This window comes from Phascolarctos cinereus, unplaced genomic scaffold, assembly GCF_003287225.1.
Source record: "Phascolarctos cinereus isolate Bilbo 61053 unplaced genomic scaffold, phaCin_HiC Scaffold_726;HRSCAF=1367, whole genome shotgun sequence".
In the NCBI taxonomy this organism is placed as follows: domain Eukaryota; kingdom Metazoa; phylum Chordata; class Mammalia; order Diprotodontia; family Phascolarctidae; genus Phascolarctos; species Phascolarctos cinereus.
In genome coordinates, this window is record NW_027556098.1 from 35,682,052 (window position 1) to 35,706,312 (window position 24,261).

Genomic DNA, 24,261 nt, shown 5'->3' on the forward strand with positions numbered 1-24,261 from the left:
TGAGAATTATGGAAAACTGTGAGGTCACAGCCTGGAGATAGAAGCAAGGCAGACGAAGAGCTCAAATGGTATAAATTTTTTATATTCTCTTTGCTCCAGAGCAAAGTGCCAGTCATGTTGCCCTAGCTACAGCTCTGTGAACTCATACAAAGTTTTACGTAATCTTGAAACATCAGACATTGGTATTTAGTGTTACCATCTCTCAAAATGTTCATTCTGGAAAGGACTTTAAAGTTCACTTAGCCCAATCTCCTCATTGTAACAAATGAGGAGACTGAGGCTCAGAGAAAGCTCATGTCTTTTTCAAGGTCACACAGCTGGTTAAGATATCATTAACTTAGTCTAATGAGAAATAAAATGAAAAGAATCACAGGATCACAGGAGTGTAAAAGAACTTAAGAAGTCCATCTACCATTTATAATCCATCAGAGTCATATTTATACATGATCTAGACCAGTCTATTCTATAGAATAAAGATCTGGGCATGTTTAAAATTCAGTGTTTCATTTTCTTTTTCTCATTACAAATGCATATAAGGGCCAAACGAAAACAAATTATTTATTCTAATAATAAGATTGTTCACTGATATCAAGAGAGTAGTTTACTGCATTTACAAGCTTACAAAAAATTTAAATTAGAAAGATGAGATACCATTTCTATCTGCTGGATGTTGCTCTTCTTAACCGTACAGCCATATGAGCTATTTAAGCTCTAGAGTCTCATTGGAAAATAATTTATTCCTCCTACTTAATGGCATACTTACTGAACTGGCCTATGTCCTATAGCAAAGTGGTCAATAAGACCAATATCTAGGAGGTATTAGCTCACAAAAGGTCTCATTATTCCTAAATAGATACATTTTTTCCCTTTAAAACCATATGTCTTGTGACTGCAGGGCAACCGCACTCTCTCTTGCACCATGCTGCCTCTCATTAAATAAATCTCATATTCACAAAAAAATCTTAGAATTTGAACCCAAGTGATCATCTAGTCCGATTTAAAAATCCCTTCTACAGTATTGCTGAAAGGTGGTTCTCCAGCCATGGTCCGGATACTTCTAACAATAGGAACTTCACACCTTTGCAAGAGATACTTTTCCATTGTTGCACAACCTCAAATATTAGAAAATTCATCATTCTATTAAGTCAAATTCTTTCTCCCTCTAACTTTCATCCCTTGCTTTAGTTTTCTAGAACAACACAAAATGTGAGCTTACTTCCTCTCCCACATGGCATCATCTAAAATATTTGAAGGAAACTATTGTCTTCTCATTTCATTTGCACAGAAGCCTTGTTGTGGTATCAGTTCTCAAATACTGCACCAGCAGAGTACAGGCTCAGGCAGTTTCTCCCAATCTGGAATGGCTTTAAGTATGTTTCTGGTGACAGATTTTGTTTTCTGTCTGTGGCTTAGGCTAGTTAAATACAAAGAGGCTCATTTCCAGATACTGTAGGTGATTTTTTTTTCCTTAGGGGGGAGGTGGGAGAAGGAAGTGGGATTAATGTGAAACAGAAAAAATTACCAAATGGCCCATGGTCCTGTGTGGCTCCATTTTGCTTCTGCAGTGGTAGTATTAGAGTAATAGAAAAGAAATAAGGATCCTATACAACAAGCAGGCTAAATCTGAGATCAGAAGGCCTATGTTTCAATTCCAGCTCTCTGTGGCCTTGAAGCCAGGAAGCTTGGGTTCAAAATCTACCTCTGACTCATATAGGCTATGTGCCCATGGTCAAGTCACTTAATTTCTCAGTGTTCTGTGCAATTCTTTAAGACTAAAGGTTACAAGGAAGATGGTGACCTACAACTGGTAATGAGAGTTATCTCATCTCTGAGTTCTCCATGTCAATGCAATTAGTGCCCCACCTCTCCTCCCCTCTCCTAGTCTCTGATCTCTAGAAATTTGTGTTTTGGTTAAGAAGGTTAGATCTACATTTACATAACGGTTTAAGACAGTATATAATTAAGAACCAAAATGGGCTATGCCAGTGGCATGACTATCATGCAGGCTGAAGTAATCAAGGGAAACTTTCAGCTCATAGATGAGGAAACTGAGACAGAGTTAAGTGACTTGCCCAGGGTCACACAGCTATTAAGTGTCTGAGGCCAGATTTGACTCTAGGCTTGGTGCACTATTCACTGCACCACCTAGCTGCCCCAAAGTGATTTGCCCAAGGTCAAACAAGTGGTAAATGGCAGAGCTGTTTTTGAATCAAGGATCTCTGACCCCAAATCCATTACTCTTTTCATTGTACCCACTTTCAGAATCAGTTATTTCAGAGGGATTTTTTCTGTTTCTTTGTTTTCACTAGGAAGTAAGGGTATCATTTCTGTATTACTCTACGTGCTGAAATAACAGATTATATTAATATTTGCTATTAGACTGTGAAGAGTATGTCATCTGATTTCCTGTACTGAAGGAAAAATGGCCAAGTTAGAAAGTGATATTTTGTGTTGTTTCTTATTATGATTCAAAGTATTAAAAAAAAAAAGTCTCACTTTTTAACTAAAACCGCCAGGACTTTATCACAAAATGTTTCAGCTTTTGTGGTTGTAAATGGAACTTTTCCACTTAGTAGAAGCTGTTCCAATTTCTGTAGCTTGGGGAAGGAGGGGATACACTTAAGGAAAAGCCATGCAAATTTATTTTTGACTGGAACAAGCATATTTAAGATAACTTGACTTCCCCATATTCTTTAGGCTTAAGCCTAAATTTTGATTTTTTTACATTTGAAAAACACGCACAACTGGGTGTATTCTAATTTCTAATCTTACCAGATCATGGTCTAATCAACAACTTATTTTATTTTTTGACTCCTCCTGGTTATTTAATCTGTAAAATACAGTTCAGAGGGAAAATCCAGCTATAAAACCTGTTGGTGTAAAGATAAGCACTTTATTTAATATCCAATTAAATGTGGTCACCAGAGAAATCACAGCTTATGAAACTTTATCAGAAAAAGATTAATCTATTTCAGACTTAACCCAAAATGTCATAAAAGAACTCATGAATTTAGATAGGAATCCACTTATTATCCAAAGACATTTTCATACTGAGTAAGAATGGCCTACATTACTGGCTATATTTATACTTAGTTCAATCAAATTCCTGTGCTTTGTATCTGTCATTGATTTGGGGGGCAATTACCAAACTATGATGATGAACTAGAGTACATCAGAAGGTCTTTTTTGATCCTTGAACAACTGCTGAAAATGCATAAAAAATACACTGAGATCCATTCTTCTAAGAATTCAAATTATTGCATGCAGATGTCATTTATCCTTATAATATTGCTGAGAGCCAGGGAAGAAAAGTATAAAGCCACCCATTTCTCAGACACCCAAGGTTAAACTGAAGGGCATAACAGAACTGCCACATAACAAATGAGTAGTAAACTCAAGACCTAAAAACTAGGACCCACGATCACCAATTCATGGATCCTTCCTCTACTTAGCCCTGGTTTTTTGTGAACGGAAGTGTCATTTGGAGGTTATCAGCATAGCTTATTCAGAAGGTCCTCCACATTAATTATCCAACCATACAGTTGTATAAGGAGACCCTAAATAACTCTGCCCTTATATTCCTAAACCATAGAAACATCCAATCTGACCCAACAATGGCAATAGTTCCTTCCTTTTATTCCCACACTTTGCCTTTTTGCCTCCAAGTTTTGTGAGCTATCCCCACTTTATGTAGCCACTGTGTATATCCCAGAAGGCACAATCTAAGCTTGCTACATACTTGGGCACCTCAGGAGTATAACTATAGACTCTAAAAGCCTCTTCCAAAGAGAAAAAAATGTTATAGGGAAAAGAACCTTGGATACGAAGTCTAAAGGTTGGGGTTCAGGTCCTGATTGCCTCATAGTAGTGCTATGTATGACCTTAGATAAGTAATTTAACTTCTCAGGGCCTCAATTTTCTTGCCTGGGATGTTGTGAGAATCAAATTAATGATCAACATAAAAGCACCTTGTAAATCACAATACCATTCAACTCAATTCAACCAGTATTTTTTCCTGCTACTTTATGTAAAACCCTACTTACAGCTTTAGTAACACAATGATAAAAATGTAAAATTTAAGTCCAGCCCTCTATATTGTCATTATTACAAATTTTGAGAAATTAATAGAGTATATAACTAAGTTCACACAATGCAACTGAGTAATCTTGTCACCTATCCTATAGCTTGGCGAAACAACCAAGGCATCTGCTAGGCTCATTAGTCTTATTTTAATAGTTTAAAGCTATATAAAATTTAAAGGAAGTCAAGCATTTTTACATCTTCATAAAAGAAAAAAAAATCTACTATATCATAAGTAGAATTTTTTTTAAACTTATGGTAGCCAAATGTACTCTCAATTTGGTTCAGGGGGAAGTGCGAGAGGTGTGGAAGCAGAGACCCCATGATACAATATGGCAACTTCTGCTATGATGGCTACTTTGGTAGGGTAGTACAGGACTGGGCCAGAGAGGCACTCACTTGGAGTGTAATCATCTGGTAGTGTCCTATTTTAACTTATTTTTGTTGCTAACTAGATGCCAATTCCGATCATTTCCACATGTTGAAAAAACTACAACGCCTATTATCATCTTCCAAATTTCAGTAAGCTGGGAAAAAGCCTCACTCACCTGACCCTAGTAACAACTCTGATGCTAGATACTGGGAATCTAAAAGATATAAGACATGAGCCCATGTCTTCAAGGAGCAGGTTGGGGAGACAGAGTATGAACATAACAAAGGAGCATGTGCTAAGTTCCCATGGGTAACATTGCCAGTGAATGCTATGAGAATTTAGAGAAGAGAAAGACCATTGGTGATTGGAGAAGGCTTTGAGGAAGAGGCAAGACTTAAGCTGGGAGTTGAAGGAAGAGTTTAGACAAGTGGAAAGGAAGGGCCAAGGCATTCTGGGTATGAAAAATGGTGTGATCAAAGAGTGAACAAATGAGCATTGCTTATTTGAGGAACAATAAGTAGATATATTATTTTTACCAGAACAATAGATCTAACTAGAGGAGAAAAGGGAGACTGGAAATTTAGGTCCACATAGCCAGTATGTAGCAGAAGCAGATCAGAATCTAGGTCTTCTTGGCTCTGAAGTCAGATCTCTAATCTTTGTGCCAGAGCTGCCACAGAGGGAGCTTATTAAATGTTTTGTGGATGGTGTAAGAGGGCTTCTACCAGGGTGGAAGCAGTGTAAGAGATGGTAGCAAGAAGGGACAGATGAGAATCAAGAATGGCTCCAAAGTTGCGATTGTAAGAGACTAGTAGAATGATGGAATTATTAATGGAATTAGGCAGTACTGGAGGAGCAGAAGCTAGTTTGGACTAAAGATAACAATCATTATAATTCATTACCCTGAATTATAAAGACTAGTGTCGATGTCAGAGAAGAGATGAGAAATCATATCTTCCTCCTTTTGGTATGGGATAATAGGGATATGAAATGTTTATATTATCAGATGTGATTCCTACGTTGGTTGGTTTTGCTCAGCTGTTTTTCTTTTTTTGATGGATCAAAGGTATTAGAGGGGAGGAGACTATATCCTAAAACAGCTATGACGTGAAAACAAAAGGTATCAAAGCTTATTATTTAAATTTTTAAAAAAATCTAGTCCTCTGAAATTTATTCCATTTAAGTTTAGAATCTCAGATTTTTATATGTTGCACTTAGACCCTACTCATATATGTATGTTTATTTATATTTATGTAGATAGATATATCTATATTTACATAAAGATACATAGATCTATATTTAGATATAGATATAGATGCAAGTGAGCGCATGTGCAAACACACTCGCGCGCGCGCACACACACACACACACACACACACACACACACACACACGCTCCCACAGGTCTGAGTTTGAAAACAATTCTACCAACAAGGCATTTATTTTATGCTAAACTTTCATAACCTTTTTTTTTTGGTTACAGCATAATTTAATCATTTGTCAGATTTTACAGTCTTTTTTCTAAATTCATATTGGATTTTTCTCCTGATTAGAATAATTTTATATGCCCTTGGGAAGAAGATACTTCCTTTTTTCATTTTCCCTCAGATTTTTGATCTCCCTAATTAATTATTCATCCAATTGTACCTTCAAATCTCAAGAGATCAGAAAACCAGGTTACTACAATAACCATGTTCTGTTCAGAACATTAATTCTCTATTTATACTCCATCTAAACTGCTCCACTCCCTGTTCCTCACACATCCCTACCTCAGTGACTCATATCTAATAGGAGCTCAATAAATATTTGCTGAATGGATATACTTCTTATTGGGGGGAGAATGACATCATGAACTCAGATAATAAGATGCTATTGGTTCAAAAAATTAGGGAATTGTTGACTTACCCTTATCTTATTATAAAGTATGTTTATCTAATTCTTTACCAAATTTGCATTGGCCTCCTTGTTAAGAAACACTTCAGGATCACGAAAATAGTAACTTATGCTCTAAATTAATAAGTTGGTGAATAGACAGAAAAATAAATGTGATGTGCCTAATTTTTTTTAAAAGGCCAAAAGAGAAGTTGAGACATGGGTAAATCACTGTAAAAGTAATACAATGATGACTTTAAAACAATCACTTGAAAATAAAGACATACAAATCTGTCTTTTGTCTAAGGTAGTGGAAAGAATGATGGATTTGGAATCAGGGAACCTTATATTCAAACCCTGACCTGGAATAAATCAATTTGCCTTCGTTTCCTTGTGTAAAAAATAAGGGGGTTGGACTCATTACTATCTAACGTCACTTCCAGTTCTTAATCTATGAACTTATGATTCTATGTCCAGATATTCACAATTGCAGGGCAACTAGGTGGTGCAGTGGATAGAGTACCAGCTCTAGATTCAGGAGGACCCTGAGTTCAAATCCAGCCTCAGACACATAACATACCACCAGCTGTGTGACCCTGGGCAAGTCACTTAACCCCATTGCCTAGCCAAAAAACAAACAAACTAAAAAAAACCCCCCAGATATTCACAATTCCATCTCTCATACAAAACAGGCATATTCATAAGTTTACATGACTCTCTGACAAAACATAAGCTCCTTGAGGGCAGAGGCATTTTCATTTTTGACTAGGGACTCCCAGGACATAGCACATAGTATAATTATTAATTGACAAGAATAGTGATTTTTCTCAACACCAGTTTCAGATTCATGAATGTTTCATGTTTTCAAAAATTCAAGCATGAAGCAAAAGAAAGAAAGAAAAAAGTCTGTCTGTTGAACAGCACATCTTTCTGCAATCGTGAATACCAACACAAAAAAATGTAATCTTCTGGGTCAAAAGATCATCTCTTGTTCATTTCCATTGAGGTAACCCAAATTTTATATCAGAGTTCTATGAGTAAATCCACACTATTGGCTAAGATAAGAAGCATCTTCCACTTAACAACATGCAGATTCTCTGATTTTAGAGAGACCATAAATCTCATACAAGAATTTTACAAACTCAAAACTCTAAAGAAGTGTTTTCCTCACTTTTGTGTCTACCTGGAAGTATCCTGACACTCTATGCAGTACTGTACAAAATGGTGAAGTATTTAAAGACTTAAAGGTTCTTATCAATGAAGATCTAATTGACAAAAGGTATTAAGTACAGGCACTAAACTTTAGATAAGCTGACAAAATTTATGTAATAAGTGGAAAAAAAATATGTGCTTACTTCAGGGAAGTATGTGGTGGCTCGATTTGTGTAGACAAATAGTTGTTGACTAAAATAACGACTTTACCAGGTGGTTGCGGTGTTAACAAAGCCCACATACTTACTGTAATAAATAGGAAGAGATAAGTGAGCCCCAGTATAGTATATCAGACATTTTTGAAGGATACGTATTTAGAATAACACAGTATTGTGTAAGCACACGGTTTGTAAAAGTACAACAGCTTCTAAAGATAATTTTTGATTAGGCTGTGAAATTATTAATAACCATGGATAACTGGAATAGGAAACATGACAAAACACAATCACCAAAAGCACACAGAGTACTTTCCACTGAAAGTATTGTTCATTCGGGATGCTGAGACAGTTAGCATAATAGATTCAACAGGGATAAGATTAGATCTGTGATTTGATTGCTATAAGGAACTTCTAGTGAGGAAACTCCCTATACTGATGTAGGCCAGCACTTTCTTTGCAATATATTTGTTGTTGTTAAGTCATTTTTCATGCATGCATGTGACCCAATTTGATCTTGGCAAAGATAATGAAGTGGTTCGCCATTTCCTTCTCCAGCTCATTTTACACATGAGGAAACTGAGGCAAATAGGGTAAGTGACTTGCCCAGGGTCACACAGCTAGTAAGTATCTGAGGGCAGATTTATACTCAGGAAGATGAGTCTTACTGACTTCATTTCTGGCACTCTGTCCATTGCACCAACTAACTGTTTATTAACATTATTTGTGTTCTATCGTATTTTTGTTTATTTTGCTGTAAGTTTCACAGTTACATTTTAATCTGATTCGGGCCCCACTGGGGAGTTGCGGCAGCCATGTGTTTGACACCTCTGGCCTAGAGAACTAACAAATTACATGACTTGTCCAGGGTTGCATAAGCTAGAATGCATTAGAGGCAGTTTTTGAATTCAGGTTTTCTTGCCTTTGACACTGGTTCTGTAGCTACTATACCAAGCTGCCCCTGGAGACCGAGAAAATAACAATTATAATCGAATTGTCTTTCAGAAAATCTATGACACTGTAATATTTTAAATGATTTAAACATTGCAAAAAGATTTTGAAAATCATCAGGCCTGCAAAAATCTATTCAGTCTCTAAAATTTGCATTGATTTCACCTACATTTATCAATGGTTCTTCCCCCACTCCCCATTCTACTATAATCTTTGTCACTAAGCTTAGAAAAGAGAGATGTATTCCAAACAAAATGAAGGAGGGAAGAAGTGAATTGCCTAGAATTCCTTTTCAACCCACTGACTTTCATCTGTTTTTTTCCCCCCTAGGGCAAAGCATACGTGTTTGATATTATACATGTTGCATTTGTATACATCATTGAATATAATTTCTTTTTCTTCCTACAAAAGTAAGGAAAAAGGAATGCTACGTAATAACTTTATTATATATTTAAAAGGAATAGCAAGTTGTACATAATAGATTGGTAGTTTCATACACAATCATTTTTTTTCTATTCTAATATGTTGTGGAAATGCTTGTTTTATTTCTTAAGTTCAGAATAAAATAAAGTATATAATGAATTAAAAAAAAAGAAAAAACTAATTGTAAATTATTCGTGAAATGTATTTGCTTCTCTGTTCACACAAGACAGGAGGAATGGATTGCTGGGTGGGTAGCACAGAAATTAAAAGAGCAGTAGGACTTTAGGATTATAAGTTCTAGTTCTTTTTTAGGATCATAACTATTCTTTTATCCCTAGAAGGACTTTATCAGGCATTTAGTACAACTCCCTTATTTTATAGATGAGGAAGTGGAAGTCTGAAGATCTTTTGGTTTGCCTAGCTGTCAGTAATAAGTGGTAGAACCAGGGGGCTTCAAAAATAGGTTTTCTGACTCCAAATCAATAGTGATCTTTCCACCACGACATTAGGTCGCCTTTTCTTCCTGATCCATTTCCAGCATTCCTCCACTTTCTCAGACTCCTTCACTACACCTCAAGGTCCATGTCCTGTAAGGGCTATTTACGTCAGATAGGGTAGAGAATTAGTTGAAGTTGCCCCAAGAGATAATTGTGAACTATCTGATCACAGTTAACAAGAAGACTAAAAGATGATTATGTACTTGGGACCCTGTCAAGGATCAATGGTAAGTCATTTGGAAGGTGGGTACATGAGTGAGAGGTTGGCTCCTAATATTAATTACATATTCCATTCTAGTGCCTAACCTGAGTATTTTTCACATGTCCAATTGAATATAATCTTAATAAGCACTACCAGGTGGATTCCACTTAAAATCTAATGTTAAAAGTATTATGAAGAGTAGGACGAAAACATGCTGCAAAGTGACTCAATTAGACTGAAAATATTTCTTTTTAAAGCTATTTAATACCCTGTGGCTTCAGTGAGGTATGCTTGAATGAGCCATTCCAAAGACTTATTACTTAAAATTTTATAATTTTTTTCCCTAAGCCTCTATTCTGATATCTTATGTAATTGGAAATTGAGGGCACATATGTTCTACTATATGCCTTCGCTAGGAAAATCATTTATGTGTACATACGTATTTATACACGTGCGCGTGCGCACACACACACACACACACACACACACAATTTTATAATGCTTTACAAGGAGCAACTTTGATGCAAGAGGTGGTAATCCCAATCCCTTAAGGCAACTAAGCAATAAATATACAAGAGTGATTACTCTGTTCTGCATTCAGGTCCAATCAGTCTTCTCAAAGGTTTCACTCTTTTTAAACACACAGGTACAGTGGTTCTTCTATACACATTTTCTTTCAGAATTCCATTAATTCTTTATTATCCCCTGTATACTTGTTTTTGTTAGAGGTGGTTCTAATTTTGTGTCTGGAAATCTTCACATGTTTTTACCACATTAACCAGCAGCATGAAACTATGAAGGGGTAACAAACAGCCTGGGAAGACTCTGGATCATACAGTTAAATTTGAACATAGATGTAATAAGGTTATTAGTGCTTGGATTGGACATAGAGGACACTATAAGCACATATAGTTGTAGTATAAGTACAAATAAAATGTATAACCTGTTACAATAGAACCAGGGGAGCAAGTTTTATGAGAAATAAGAAAACATTCAGGGATAAAGTAAAAATTTCATATAACTTCCCCCACTGCTCCTCCCCCAAGTACCTCTATCTTAATTAGTAGTTTCCCACCTACTCTGCTGAAAAACTTGGTTTTATGGTATGAATTTTAAAGAGTCTGGAGGGGGAAAGGAGGCGTAGAAATAACAACATGACACAACAGGGCACATTATAATGTACTTTCCTGACACCTTCAAAGAAGGGTTATGGAAACCTAAGGTTATTTTAAGTTCTTTGAAAGCACATTATCTTTTAAACAAATGCTGGCTGAACATAAAAGAACAAATAAAAATGAAAACTTTCCCCCTTTGACAAGCTTCATTATGACCCACCTGTTACAAATAAAGGAAACAACAGTTTCCAACAACAGGAAAGACCAGGGGTCAGCAATGTAGAAGAGAACCTGAGGCTGAATTTTCCCATTTTTGTTAGTCTTCGCTTTATCTGAACATTACCCTGTCTGTTATGTGTGTGTGTCTCTCTCTAAGTCTCTGTCTCTTTCTGTCTGTCTGTGTCTGTCTGTCTCTCTCCAGTATCATGTCTCTGAAATGCCAATATTTTCCTGATAATCCTAAGTAACATGTCAGGGGATTAAATTTAAAGCTAGAAAGGCCCTTATAAATCAACTATTACAAACCCTTCATTTTACTGATGAAGAAACTGAGGCTAAGAGAAGCTGACTGACTTGGCCAAGATAACACAGGTAGTGGCAACAGTGTGAATTTGAAGCCAGGTACCTTGCTTCCAAATCCAATGTTTGTTTTCCCTACTGCACCAGACAACTTCTGTCCTATATTATTTTCAATGATTAGCATTACTGAACAGCTACACAGAACTGTATCTATGTAATACTTAGGCAGTTTTGGGGGAGGGGAGATTAGTGGGGAAAAGACTGTTGTGCCAGATGGGTAACCTGAGCCCAAGAGCATGCTTCACACTGTCATTTCATCACTAAACAATAAGGTGCCACCATATTTCAGTATATGAAAACGTAACACATCTCAAATATAATTAAGAAATTTAGAATTGCATGAATATGTAACGTACACATTGCTCTACAGATGCCTTTTTTCCCTCGACAGGCTGGTGCCTGCTTTAATTTGGAAACGATCCATTTTCATACAAAGGTAACCAAGAGTGACAGGAAATCAGACGCCTACATTATTTATCTTTTGTGAACTTTTCTTTACACACACACACACACACACACACACACACACACACACACACACACACACCAAAAACCTTCAGTTAATTGCTTTTCTAAGAAGCTATTTGGTAGAACCACAATGCTACCTGCGTCTTCTGTACTTTCACAGAATAAATGACAATTTTAAGATGCCTCAAACTCATGCCTCCTAAAGATATTTACACCTATGTCAGAGAATACATATTTTAGAATGATTGACTTTAGCTAATTAATTTTGACTGCCCCCTCCCCCAACCCCACAGTGTTTTGGTCTCTTGGATGAATTATCGAATTAAAAATCTGAATTTATAACCATACTTAAACTAAAATGTGGGTTGTCACTTTCGTAGAAGTTGCTAATACGATCAAGGTTATATTAACTGGCTTCAAAAAACATCCAATCTCTAGTTACCAGAAGCTTTCAGTTGTGGCAGTTTTTAAGTCATTTCAATTAATTAAAATAACATGAAACAGAAACTCTGGGTTATTGTGGTGTAATTCAGATGTTCTGGAATAACCTTGATGAGACTGTAATATTTCCCATGCAAATTTGTTTCACCACAACTAGCCTAAGTTAAAAAAAATAAAAAATTCAAGTGTACAGATGCCTTTTCAGGGATATGATTCATATGAGTAGAGGGATAAGACACATATTTTATTCCAAATTGTTTTGCATTATTTGACTTATTCATGGTCCTTTTATACTTTTTTGGCTTTCCCACACCTAGAATAAAATACACATAATAGAAATATTCTACCAAAATACTAGTCTAATCCAAAGTGGTTTTCCAGGACTAAAAATATCATTTTATTAACAATGCTATAACTTTACTATGCAGCAGTCCTTAATGTCTGGATTCTATTAATAATTGGAACACTGGATGCTGAATTACCTTATGAGCTCAAAGGGACTAATACATAAACTAAAAAAAAATTATTCCATTTGGAAATAAAGTTTGATATACTTCTGCCATTCATTAAGATCCTTGCCTCAAATCTAAAAGTGGCCCCCTTTCCAAATGAAACTCCAGGGAAAATTTATTTTAATGAAGGGTAGGGCTCAAGAAAAAAAAAAGACCTTTACTACGATACAGAAAATATGTCTTTCATTAAATGAAAAAAAGAGAGAAAAAGAGCTTGGGAAAAAACTAGCAAATAGGCAGGTGCATAAGTTAAGGAAGTCCCTAGATGATTTTAAATTCCAAATAAAATTTCAGGGAATTTTTCTATACTAATTACGCTATTATTGAAGAATGAATAATAACAAATAATTCACCATAGTAACAGATGTGGAATATACTGCAAAGAATGGATTCAGGAAGTGCCAGGCCAGACAAAAAGTGTTAACAAATTTTCAAATTTTAATACACATATTTATAGAATATATTCTACTAGAGACTATCACAAAAGGGTAGGTACTTAGATATAGAAGACATTTAGGTTTGTTTTTAAATTAATTTAACCTTAAAATTAATTTACAGGAAACAAAATTTAAAACTTTCTAATTCTGCTTTAGTATTTAATTTCTTCAATTCAAGTATAAGCATCTTGAGGGCAAGGCTATGTTTTATATCTGTTTGTATCTCCCAAAGCACTAGCACAGTACCTTGCACATAGCAAATATTCAGCAAATATTTGTTAGTTTCATTTGTGTCTGTACCACATCATGGTCAAGTCACCTGATTTTTTTCCACTGAATTGACCAGTTGTTTTGGCATCATGTAAATATAGTCTTGGTGAATAATTTTAAAGAACACTTTCAAAAGCATTACACTATGAAGATGCATAGTAGCAGCATCATAGGAAGCCTCATGTCTATTTCAAGTTGAACTACTGACCTCTTGGATAAGGGTATTCAAATCATAGCAGTTCCCTCAAAATTAATTTCCTCTGTAAGGTCAGGCAACAATAACCCTTACCATACAATTCAGAAGTAATTGATGTCAGAACTAATGATCACACACACACACACACACACACACACACATACACACACACACACATACACAGACACACACACGCATACACACATATTTTAACAAAGTTGCAACCTAAGGAAGTGTTCGTATCCTGAAAATTACTTTTTTGCCACATGAAACCATTATACTTGCTTTAAAAGTAAATATATGCTCTGAGCTATACTTATTCACTGATGACCTTAATTATCTTCTGTGTCATAGTCTGGGATTTCATGGAAAGAATTGGAAATATTTAATAATGCACCTGCAACTGATAATCTTGAGCTCCTCTTAAAGGTTTGTAAAAAACAAAAACAAAAACAAAAAACTACACTTTGTGAGATGGGGAAAGTAGAAGTAATGTTACAGATCACATTCATAGCATTGTACTAATACTTAAGAAAGGTTATTTTCTCATTATGAATAGATCTTCAATTAAAACAGACAATTTTTATAACATCTAATTCTTTTCTTATTAATTTATTTTGAATTATCAACAATCACTTCCATAAGTTTTTGAGTTTTAAATTTTTCTCTCCCTCCTTCCCCACCTCCCTCCCCTACATGGTGTACAATCTGATATAGGCTATACATATACATTCCTATTAAACATATTTTCACATTAGTGATGTTGTAAGTAAGAATTAGAACCAATAAGAGGAACCACCAGAAAGAGGAAACAAAACACAACAGAGGAAAAAAAATAGCCAATAGTATGCTTCAATCTGCATTCAAACTCCATAGTTCTTTTCTTTTTTGTGGATAGCATTTTCCATCACGAGGACAAGATCCTAATTCTATCTCTCTCTTACATGCCTCATAGAACTGTGCTTTTAAGGTCTTTGGCTAATCTCACAATTTGTTTAAAACAAAGACAAAATTTTATCATAAATAGGCCCCAACTTCCACATCAGTGTTGACTATGAACAACTTTCCATTTCACTATTTTTCAATCCACTCACTTCACTCATAGATTGAATTCAATAAAACAAAGTGGTATGGAAGAATGAGTTCGGGTGACAGAAGTCACTCCCCACTTCAGTCTATCCTCAATTCAGGTGTCAAAGAGATCTTCTTAACACGCAAGTCTGATCATGTCATCCCTTTCCTACCACTCAACAAACTCCAGGACCGCTCCATCACCTCCAAGATCAAATATAAAATCCTCTGCTTGACATTCAAAGTGTCTTATAACCTGCCCCCCCCATGCCCTTCCAATCTTCTAATACCTTATACTCTTCCATCTACTCCATGATAGTGACATTGGCCTTGTTTTTCTTCAAATTTCTTCAAAACTCCATCTCCTCACTCCAGATATTTTCACTGTCTGATCTGCCAGAGATTCTCTCCCTTCTCTTCTCTCTGCCCCTTGGCTTCCCTAAAATTCCAGCTAAAATCCTACCTTCTATAGGAAGCCATTCCTAATCTCCCTTAATTCTAGTGCCCTGCCTCTGCTGATTATTTCAACTATATGCCATATGTAGCTTGACTGTACATGGTTGTCTACATGGTGTCTCTCCCATTAGAAGGTGAACTCCTTGACAACAGGGACTGACTTTTAACTTTTTTTTTAATCCCCAGTGCTTAGTACAGTGCCTGGTACAGTTGCCATTTAATAAATGTTTATGAGTGATTGGTTTAGAGTTCAAAAACCTGTGTTGTTTGAATCCCAGATTAGTTGATTACTACCTATACGAACGTGAGCAAGTCCCTTCGCTCTATGGGCCTCATTTTCCTCATTTGTAATGAATATTGATGGATTGGTTAATTGCTTTATAAAATGAGAAGTGTAGACTAGATGATGTCTAAAGTAATTTCAAGCTTTAGATAACATGATCAAATATTTGGTAAAGGTGGGAATGAGAAGGTAGAGAAGGAAGTATTCCCTTATTGTTATACTCTTTCACTTGTTTAGACTAAGTGATATTGCTGTCCTATTCCACTCTACTAACTTTTCTGTTTTTTTTTTGTTTGTTTGTTTTGGCTAGGCAGTGGGATTATGTGACTTGCCCAGGGTCACACAGCTAGTAAGTGTCAAGTGTCTGAGGTCAAATTGGAACTCAGGTCCTCCTAACTGCAGGGCTGGTGCTCTACCCACTGTGCCACCTAACTGTCCCCTACTCTACTAACTTGAAAAGAAGGAGGGAGAAGGAGGGAGAAGAAGAAGTGGCTCTGAATAGGATGTTTTTCCCTGTGTGGATCTCTCCATTTCAGGATATTTTCCCCTCTTGATGACTAAAGTTAGTCCTAGTGTAGCATTGCCAGACATTCAAAGGTACATTCTATTCCAATTAGCCAGTAAAAATGCTTTATCTTTAATGGTAACTGATGGTGATGACCATGAAATCAAAGAGCCTAATGAGATAAAAACCCATCTGTTTTAGCCCCTTGCTAAAATGCTATAAATAAATACTTAAACCATGCAGGGCCGATATAAATATATGTGAATTAGTTTGACTATAATTTTGTAGGGTATTTCCTGTGTGGTTTCTTAAATCAAAGAGATTGGAGATCTCTTTTGAAAAAAAGTTATCCTCATATAAAGAAGTAAAGATACAGATGACAGCATTGCCAACTACTAACCCCAAAATTCACAAACTTTTTCAGTTATTGCTTTTTAAAAATTGTGTCTTTTATAGAAATTTGAGAAACATGAAGTTCTTTTTTTGAAGGCTTCTCTGAGAATATTAGCTTTATCTTCGGTTAATCTATGGAATTTCTAAAAATGTTTGATTTTTTAAAAATTTGAGTCATTATTTTCATATATTCAACTAGGACAGCTCAATCATAAGACATTTATTTCATTTCATCTGATTGTTAAATTGATTTCTTAAAAGTCTTTTTGAGTCAATTTTGTATTTAGCATTTGGGGAATTACGTTTCTCAATGACCCTGCTGAATTGTCTATTCTGAGCTTTTATTTTAGAGACGAGCATCAATAAAACCAGAAGCTATATGCCTTGTCTATCTCAGACTCATAGACTGTTAGAGCTGGAAGACATAACCTTCCAAAGTAAGGAAACTGAGGCCCAGAGAGGTTAAATGATTTGCCTAGGGTCAAATAGCTAGTAAGTGAAGACCTGGGATTCAAATATGTCTATTTAATTATATTAAACATATATTTGATTATTTAAAACTGTACTGAGATTTGGATACCCTGTACAAGATATCTCTCTCTCTTTCTCACTCACTTTCTCCAATATGTGTGTATATATATGTATGTATGTGCATATACACACCCATACATATAAACATAAATACATGTACATATACATAGATTTATATAAATACATATATGGGTGTGTGTTCATGCTTCTTCAGTCACTCATTTGAGAAATTCAACTCTACTGTGTATAAAACAATATGCTAGGCACTGAAGAGGAAACAAAATTGAGATAATACACAGTTCTTACTACTATATATAGAAAATACACAGAAGTGATAGTAACCTTCTCTAAAACATGCATTTAAAATGCTTCTCTACTGTAAAAAGCCCACTTTAGATCCAAATCCCTTGTTAATTTATCTTTAAACATGAAGTATTAAAATAAAATATCACTTCAATTTGTCAATAGATTTATTTGCCCCTTTCACTTTGTAATAAAATTATTAAACAATTATCACAGAAATAAAAGTACAAACCAAGAGTACTTGAGCTTAAAGACTCCACTATCTTTTGTACCACTAAGTTTATTTCTGAGAGAACCAGAGGGTTCAAGTAGAAATTCTGATTAACAGCAAAGAACCCAGGCCTTAAATATTCCAAACACTGAATGAAAATATGATGCATTTATATATTCATGATTTATAAGATATTCTTATTAAAACAACCCCTTTCCAAAATCATTATGTGCTTCATTTTGTGACAGACATTAAGGAACTTTTCCTAAACTGATAAAAACATTTAATCCATTAAAAAATAACCTTTTCACACATTCAAAAGTAATCATCAATCATTTGTGTTCAAGTGCTTTTATTTCCACTATGTAATATACTTAATTGTATGTCAGACAATACAGAATTTTTTCTTCAAAATATCACCTGGATACAATGGAGTCATGTCACCACCACAGCAATAAAAACTCACAGACATGACACCTTGGCTCACACTTTAAACAGTAAAAGTCCTGATCATAATTGAGTTTTTTTTTAAAGATCACAAATTATTCCCTATGTGTGTGTGTATGTGTGTGTGTGTGTGTGTGTGTGTGTGTGTGTACACATATATACAGAGAGGGGATTATTTTACATATAACTTAAATAGGAGAATCAGTATATTATACACATATACACACATATATAATGATTCCCTGTATATGTATATATCTATACATATATACAGAGAGAGGGGAATATTTTATAAATAACATAAGTAGGAGAGTCAGTATATTAAACACACACACACACACACACACTATGGAATTAATATCCATATTCATGAATTAGAGAAAAAGGAGGACTAGAAATGAAACCTTGGGCCTGACAAATGGTCACACATGAATCTTGAACTTACTCAGTAATTCCATGAAAATAATGTTTAAAAGTGACTTACCTCTCCCTGTTTGGGAATGCTAAATTTTGCTAGCTTGGACTTGGTCCTGGATGATTCAGCTTTATTGACGGGTACTCCTCGGTAGGATGCACAATGTACGCTAGTGTCTGTTGAAGACTTGAGTTTAGGAGATTCATCAGGGGCCTGGTCTTGGCCATCCATTGGCCGAACGTAAGCAGTTGGTTTCTGCTGGATTAGACTTGGTTTTGAAGCAAGAGAAGGAGGGAAGTTCTGAACACAGTGCCCACCACTGCTGTGCTTGGCAGACATGGTAGATGTCCTTTCTTGAGGTTGGAGACCCATTTCCACACTGCAGCTTTGTTTGGACCGTGACTGCTGCCTGCTGACACTGTCTCCAAGCATGGTCCTTGGAGGTCCTGGTTGTGCTGAGTTGGAGGAGGAAGAAGAGGAAGAAGAGGAGGAGGAGGAAGAGGATGTGGGGCTTGAGACACAGTGTTTAGGTTTCTCATTACTGGTTTTTTGGTTAGCAGATTTGAAGTCACTATTGTGTGAATCAAGCAATCTATGCCCATGTTTGCTTGCCCTCTGCTGGCCATCAGATGTAGGATGCCCAACTTTCTGCCAGCCCATGGTGACCCTCTTGCTCTGCTGCACAGGTACAGCTGCTGGTGTGGAAGATGATGTGCTGCAGATAGGAGGCTGGGGTTGCGGTCTTGAGTCAGCAATGAAATGCTCATCTATTTTGTTCATAGGGGTCTGTGGAACCCCAGGTTTGGGAACTCCAACAAGGTGACTCTGATTAGATCGGTCAGTCAAGAAGTCTTTCATTTCATCATAACTGCCTAAAGTATTCTGGATTCGATTTGAGAGCTCATCCCCCTTGTTAGTCTGGAGGGGAAAAAAGCAAATATGCTATAAATACAATAGAGAGAAGAAAACAAAACAAAACAAGAATTATAGTGTGCCTTTATTGAAGACTTTATAATAAGCAGAGCTTCCTCCTTTAAAAAAAGAGAGCTAAGGGCTGGTATCAAGATAGGATCCTCATTGTCTCTGAAGATACTTGTCAACATTCTAAATCCACCCTGCACTGGAAAAGCTATAAACAGCCTTGGAGTACATAAAGAAGAAATCTATCACTGGTATCATGTTGCAGTTAAAATATATTACCTGGAAACCAGAAAATTTACTATTGCAACTGCACAAAGTGATTCAGATTAAATATCTCCATGATCAAATTTTGGTTTCTTTGTAGTCCACTGGAAGTCTTTCTCAAAAATTCAGGTTGACCTCTTAACTTCTCCAATCTCTATTTTTTCCCCCCTGTGTAATTATTCTTTTCAGAAACAGAGTGACAGGCAAGAGAAACCAAATAATAGTTTGAATAGGCATTTGGAGCTAAGGTTACAGGAAACCTATCATCGTGAGCTTTCTATAAGCTCCATGAAGCCCTTGATATCAGTGAAATTTCCTGAAGAAAATTAGTTTTGGAAGACAGATTAGATTTCTGGTATTTAGTATAAATAAGAAATAATCCATCTATTGTTTCTTCATTATTAGCCCAAAGAGGTACCCAGACTGGAAGCATGAGCCGAGCATGTTTAAAAAATATAAACCCGACCTCTTTTAAAAAAAAAATGTAACTACTTTTGCTAAGTGCTTAGTGATTAGGGCAACACAACCTTCACCTGGGGAGCTAATTAGACATCTAACAATTTATCTCATTGCCAAAATCCTTAGCAACCAAAGCTCTAATATAAAAACATTTGATATTTTACCAAGTATGCATAGCCACTGAAGATATGTGAAGGAGAAGTCAGCATCTGGTGAGGTTGAAATCAACATCTGGTGACTGGGTTGTCTCCCTTGGACTGCACAGGGAGCAGTATATTCAAATTTTAGCATTCTCTCCCATAACTAGAGTATGGCATAGTGGGGGTGGGGACAGTGGGAAAAGGAGCTAGAGAGGAAGCAGCTGAAACATATCTACCTTGTAAGGTTCACTGAAGAGGGAGTAACTTGTACTAAATGCACCATCATCCTGCTGAGTTTCCTGATTCCTCCTTTCCCGTTCTTTCCTCCGTAACACATTTCTGTCTGGTTCATAGACACTGCATCCAAAGAGAGAAAAGAGAAAAACCAAACTCACACAAATTTAAAGGGCAAAGCACAATCCAACATTAATACAAGTGCAGAAGTCTGCTTCCCAGACAAATGGCAATGATAACAAGAACATGAATCAGATTAACGCCAGTCCAATCAGGCGGTAGAAGTCAAGGTCCCTGGATACACTAGGGCTTTCTTCACACAGAGAACAGATAATTAAATTTCTTCAAGGGGGAGTGGGGGAGGAGGAAAAAAGAAACTTGGGACAAGCTGTAGCCTGTACTGAACTTCTCTGCCTGAAATGTGAAAGAGGAAATGTCTAAGCAACTTTGACAGGAGAAGACTGAAAGTAATCTTAAAGCAGACGGTAATTACAGCTATGTGTAAATAGAAATTATGAGCATATTTCCACTTATGACATATCCTCAGAGTGTTATATGGGAATGCTCCTTTTTTTTTTCCATGGCTGTGTTTCTGTAGTGATTCTTTCATTAACTAGCTCCCTAAAGAGCTGTTAAAACTACATGCTGGAGTGGTTTCCACAGTTATGCTCCTTCTTCTGATCTCTGTTAATCAGCCAAGTCGTCAAACTACTACTGAATCAATTCTTCCTTGTGATATATTTGACACCATCACTTCCTCTAACTATGAAAAATGTGTTGGGAGGGAGGGGGTGCAGGCAATGAAGAGGGAGATAGGAAATTGAATTATGTCATTCCATCAGACAAAAAGAATTAGATCTTTTTTTGCAGAAGAAAATTTAATGACTATTCTCCCAAAATACAAATACGAGGCAACCAGACTCTAGGCAAGAGAAAGAATTAAAGAAGTTCTCCATTTCTTTGTTATAGAGGAAACAAAAGACCCAGTTCTATCCATAAGAAGGAAATACATTGTTTTGTTGATGTAGGCTCACTACTTCTTTCAAGTTTAGTAAAAATAAAGAAAGAAATAGCAGCAGCAGCAGCAGAAGTAATAATAATAATAATAATAATAGTCCTCAATATACTCAATTGAGCCAACCAAAGTAATACCAAATAAGCAATGGACTCCTAGAAAATGAATGGTTTATTGAATTCTGAGCAGCCACTTGAAGCTTTTTCATCACTTTAAGATACTACCTAAGTTACAAAATAAAGGGGTTTTTGTTCAGTAATTTTTAGTCATGTCCAATTCTTCATGACTCCACCTGGGGTTTTCTTGGCAGAGATACTAGAGTGGTTTGCCATTTCCTTCTCTAGCTCATTTTACAGATGAAGAAACTGAGGCAAATAGGATTAAATGACTTGCCCTAGGTCACACAGCTCTTGTCTCATGTTGGTTTCAAACTCAGGTCTTCCTGATTCCAGGCTCAGGACTCTACCAAAGAACAGTGTATTTGTCAAAGATGTTTTTACAGTAGAACCACAATATATCTCAATAGGAGATACTGCACATACCAGAGAGAAAAAGTAGAGTCAGGGCTGGAATCACCTTCAAGGATTATGACCTAGGCATCAGAGAACTCCAACCATGTAGTCAAGGGGAATTAGCCTTGGAAGTTGGGAATTGAATTATTGAGTACAGCAGGCCATGGAGGTCAACTAAGCAACTGAAATAATAGAATTTAAAATACTTTAAAAAAGTTATATATAATGCTATGTAATGCAATATCTCACCATTTTGGTGATACATGTTATGTAATAATAACAGTATTGTCAAGTGCTATTGATTGAAATTATCTGATGAAAAATATGGTTCATACTTTATTTTATTCAGCTAAAGTGTATCCTTTTTTTTTTTTTGGTGAGGCAATTGGGGTTAAGTGACTTGCCCACAGTCACACAGCTAGTGAGTGTTACGTGCCTGAGGTCGGATTTGAACTCAGGTCCTCCTGACTCCAGGGCTGGTGCTCTATCCACTGCACCAGCTAGCTGCTCCCTAACACTCTATTCTTTAGTAAAATAAAAAGTGTTTTCATGTAATAATAGGGGTCATAAATAAACACCCTTAGCTTAGTCTGGTTACCTAAAATTCAAATCAGCTGTTCAAATCCTTCAACATGCTTTAGGCAAAGCTCTTAGAAAGCCTGAGGCCATTTTATTTGAATTTAAGATTATGGAATGTTAAAATGCCCTGAAGAGGTAGACTATTAGCATTTTAATACGTCTTTGGTAATTTATTAAAAGTCATTAGATTTGGGAGTCCAGACGGTGACCTTCCTGTGAAATAAGCCCCAAAACCAATAGCACACCTACAAAAAATGCTCTGAATAACCCCTCAGGAAAATGATCAGCATGAGGCATGGGGTCTAAATCACCCCCCTCAGAAATTCAACTGCAGGGTCACAGAAGAAAAGCAAGTTGTACTTGGGATATTTGTATTTTCTACAACCTACACTTTTCCTCAGCACATAATTTTCTTGAAATAGTATTTAGTAAGTAGGTACATGTTACGGAGTGCAGCTTGGTGGCAAGATCTGGAGTCAGGAAAACCTGAATTCAAATCCAACCTCAAACACTTACTAACTATGTGACCCTGGGCAAGTCACTTAACCCTGTTTACCTCAGTTTCCTCATCTATAAAATGAACTGAAGAAGGAAATGGTAAACCATTTCACTATCTTTGCCAAGAAAACCCCAAATGGGGTCACTAAGAGTTGGACACGACTGAAAGAACTCAACAACAACGACCAACACAAATTGTGGAAGAATATGTATGATTTAGGGGTATTAATAAGAGAGAAATCCTTAATGTGTCCCACAACCTCTTAGGGGCTAACTTCAAGGAGATCCTAAGCACTTCAAGAAGGGAACTAGTTTGCATTTCACGTTCTACATTAAGTTCCCCATCACTACCTGGTAGAATGTAAATTCATCGAGGGAAGGAACTATTTCATTTTATCTTTTAATTCACAGCATGCCCTACAATCCCTGGCAGTATTAGGTTAATGTCCATCTTCCCGACTTCCCTATTGCTATGAAGAGCGCCACCATCCTCTTTGTCCCCTAGGCTCACAACCTAGGCACCATCTTCAAATCCTCACTCTCAGCTCCCATAGTCCATCTGTTGTCAAAAATTGTAAATTCTATCTTTGAAACATTTCCCATATATGCTCTTTTCTATCTTCTGACACTACCAATGTTCTGATGCAGGTCCTCATCACCTCACACCTGGATCATTGCCATAGCTTCCTGGTTGGTCTCCCGGCCTCAAGTCTCTTGCCATTCCAGTCCATCCTCCACCCAGCTTATCAAAGTGATCTTCCTAAAGCACAGGTCTGATCTTCTTGTTTCTCTATTCAATAACTCCAATGTTCCTTTAGCCTCCAGGATCAAATGTAAAATCCTCTCTCTTTTAAAGTTCTTCATGATATGGCCCCTTCCTATCTTAGCAGTTTTCCTACATCTTCCTCCCTTCAAAATACTGTGATTCTGTGTCTCTGGCCTCCTTAATGACCCTCGCTCAAGACCTTGCAACTCTAGTCTCTGTACATTTTTACTGGCTCTTTCCCATTCTTGGTATTTCTCTGCTCCATCAAATCTACCTCCTGGTTTCCTTCAAGTCTTAGTTAAAATCCAATCTCCTTCAAGAAGCCCTTCTTGGTCCTTCTTAATGTTAGTGACTAAATAGATTAGCTAGACACACAGCTCTTGGTTATACAAATTAAACTTCCTTCAGGTTTTCATACCCATTCTTTTATCTATAAAAAGAAGTCTGACAAACTAATTCACAGAGTGAGAATACAT

General features: G+C 36.4%; 1 protein-coding gene across 4 annotated transcripts in view; it reads right to left on the reverse strand.

The window, feature by feature from the left end:
• AFF3 (ALF transcription elongation factor 3) overlaps window positions 1-24,261 on the reverse strand; it is a 658,750-nt gene that overhangs the window by 525,606 nt on the left and 108,883 nt on the right. For all 4 annotated transcript variants that reach the window (XR_013482795.1, XM_020992852.2, XM_078146379.1 and 1 more), the window contains 2 exons: window positions 20,418-20,538; window positions 18,467-19,315 (listed from right to left, as the gene is read on the reverse strand). Coding sequence is in view for 3 of the 4 variants with exons in the window: in XM_020992852.2 (XP_020848511.1) it covers window positions 18,467-19,315; window positions 20,418-20,538 (970 nt within the window). In the remaining variant the exon portion in view is untranslated. The remainder of the gene's footprint in view (window positions 1-18,466; window positions 19,316-20,417; window positions 20,539-24,261) is intronic.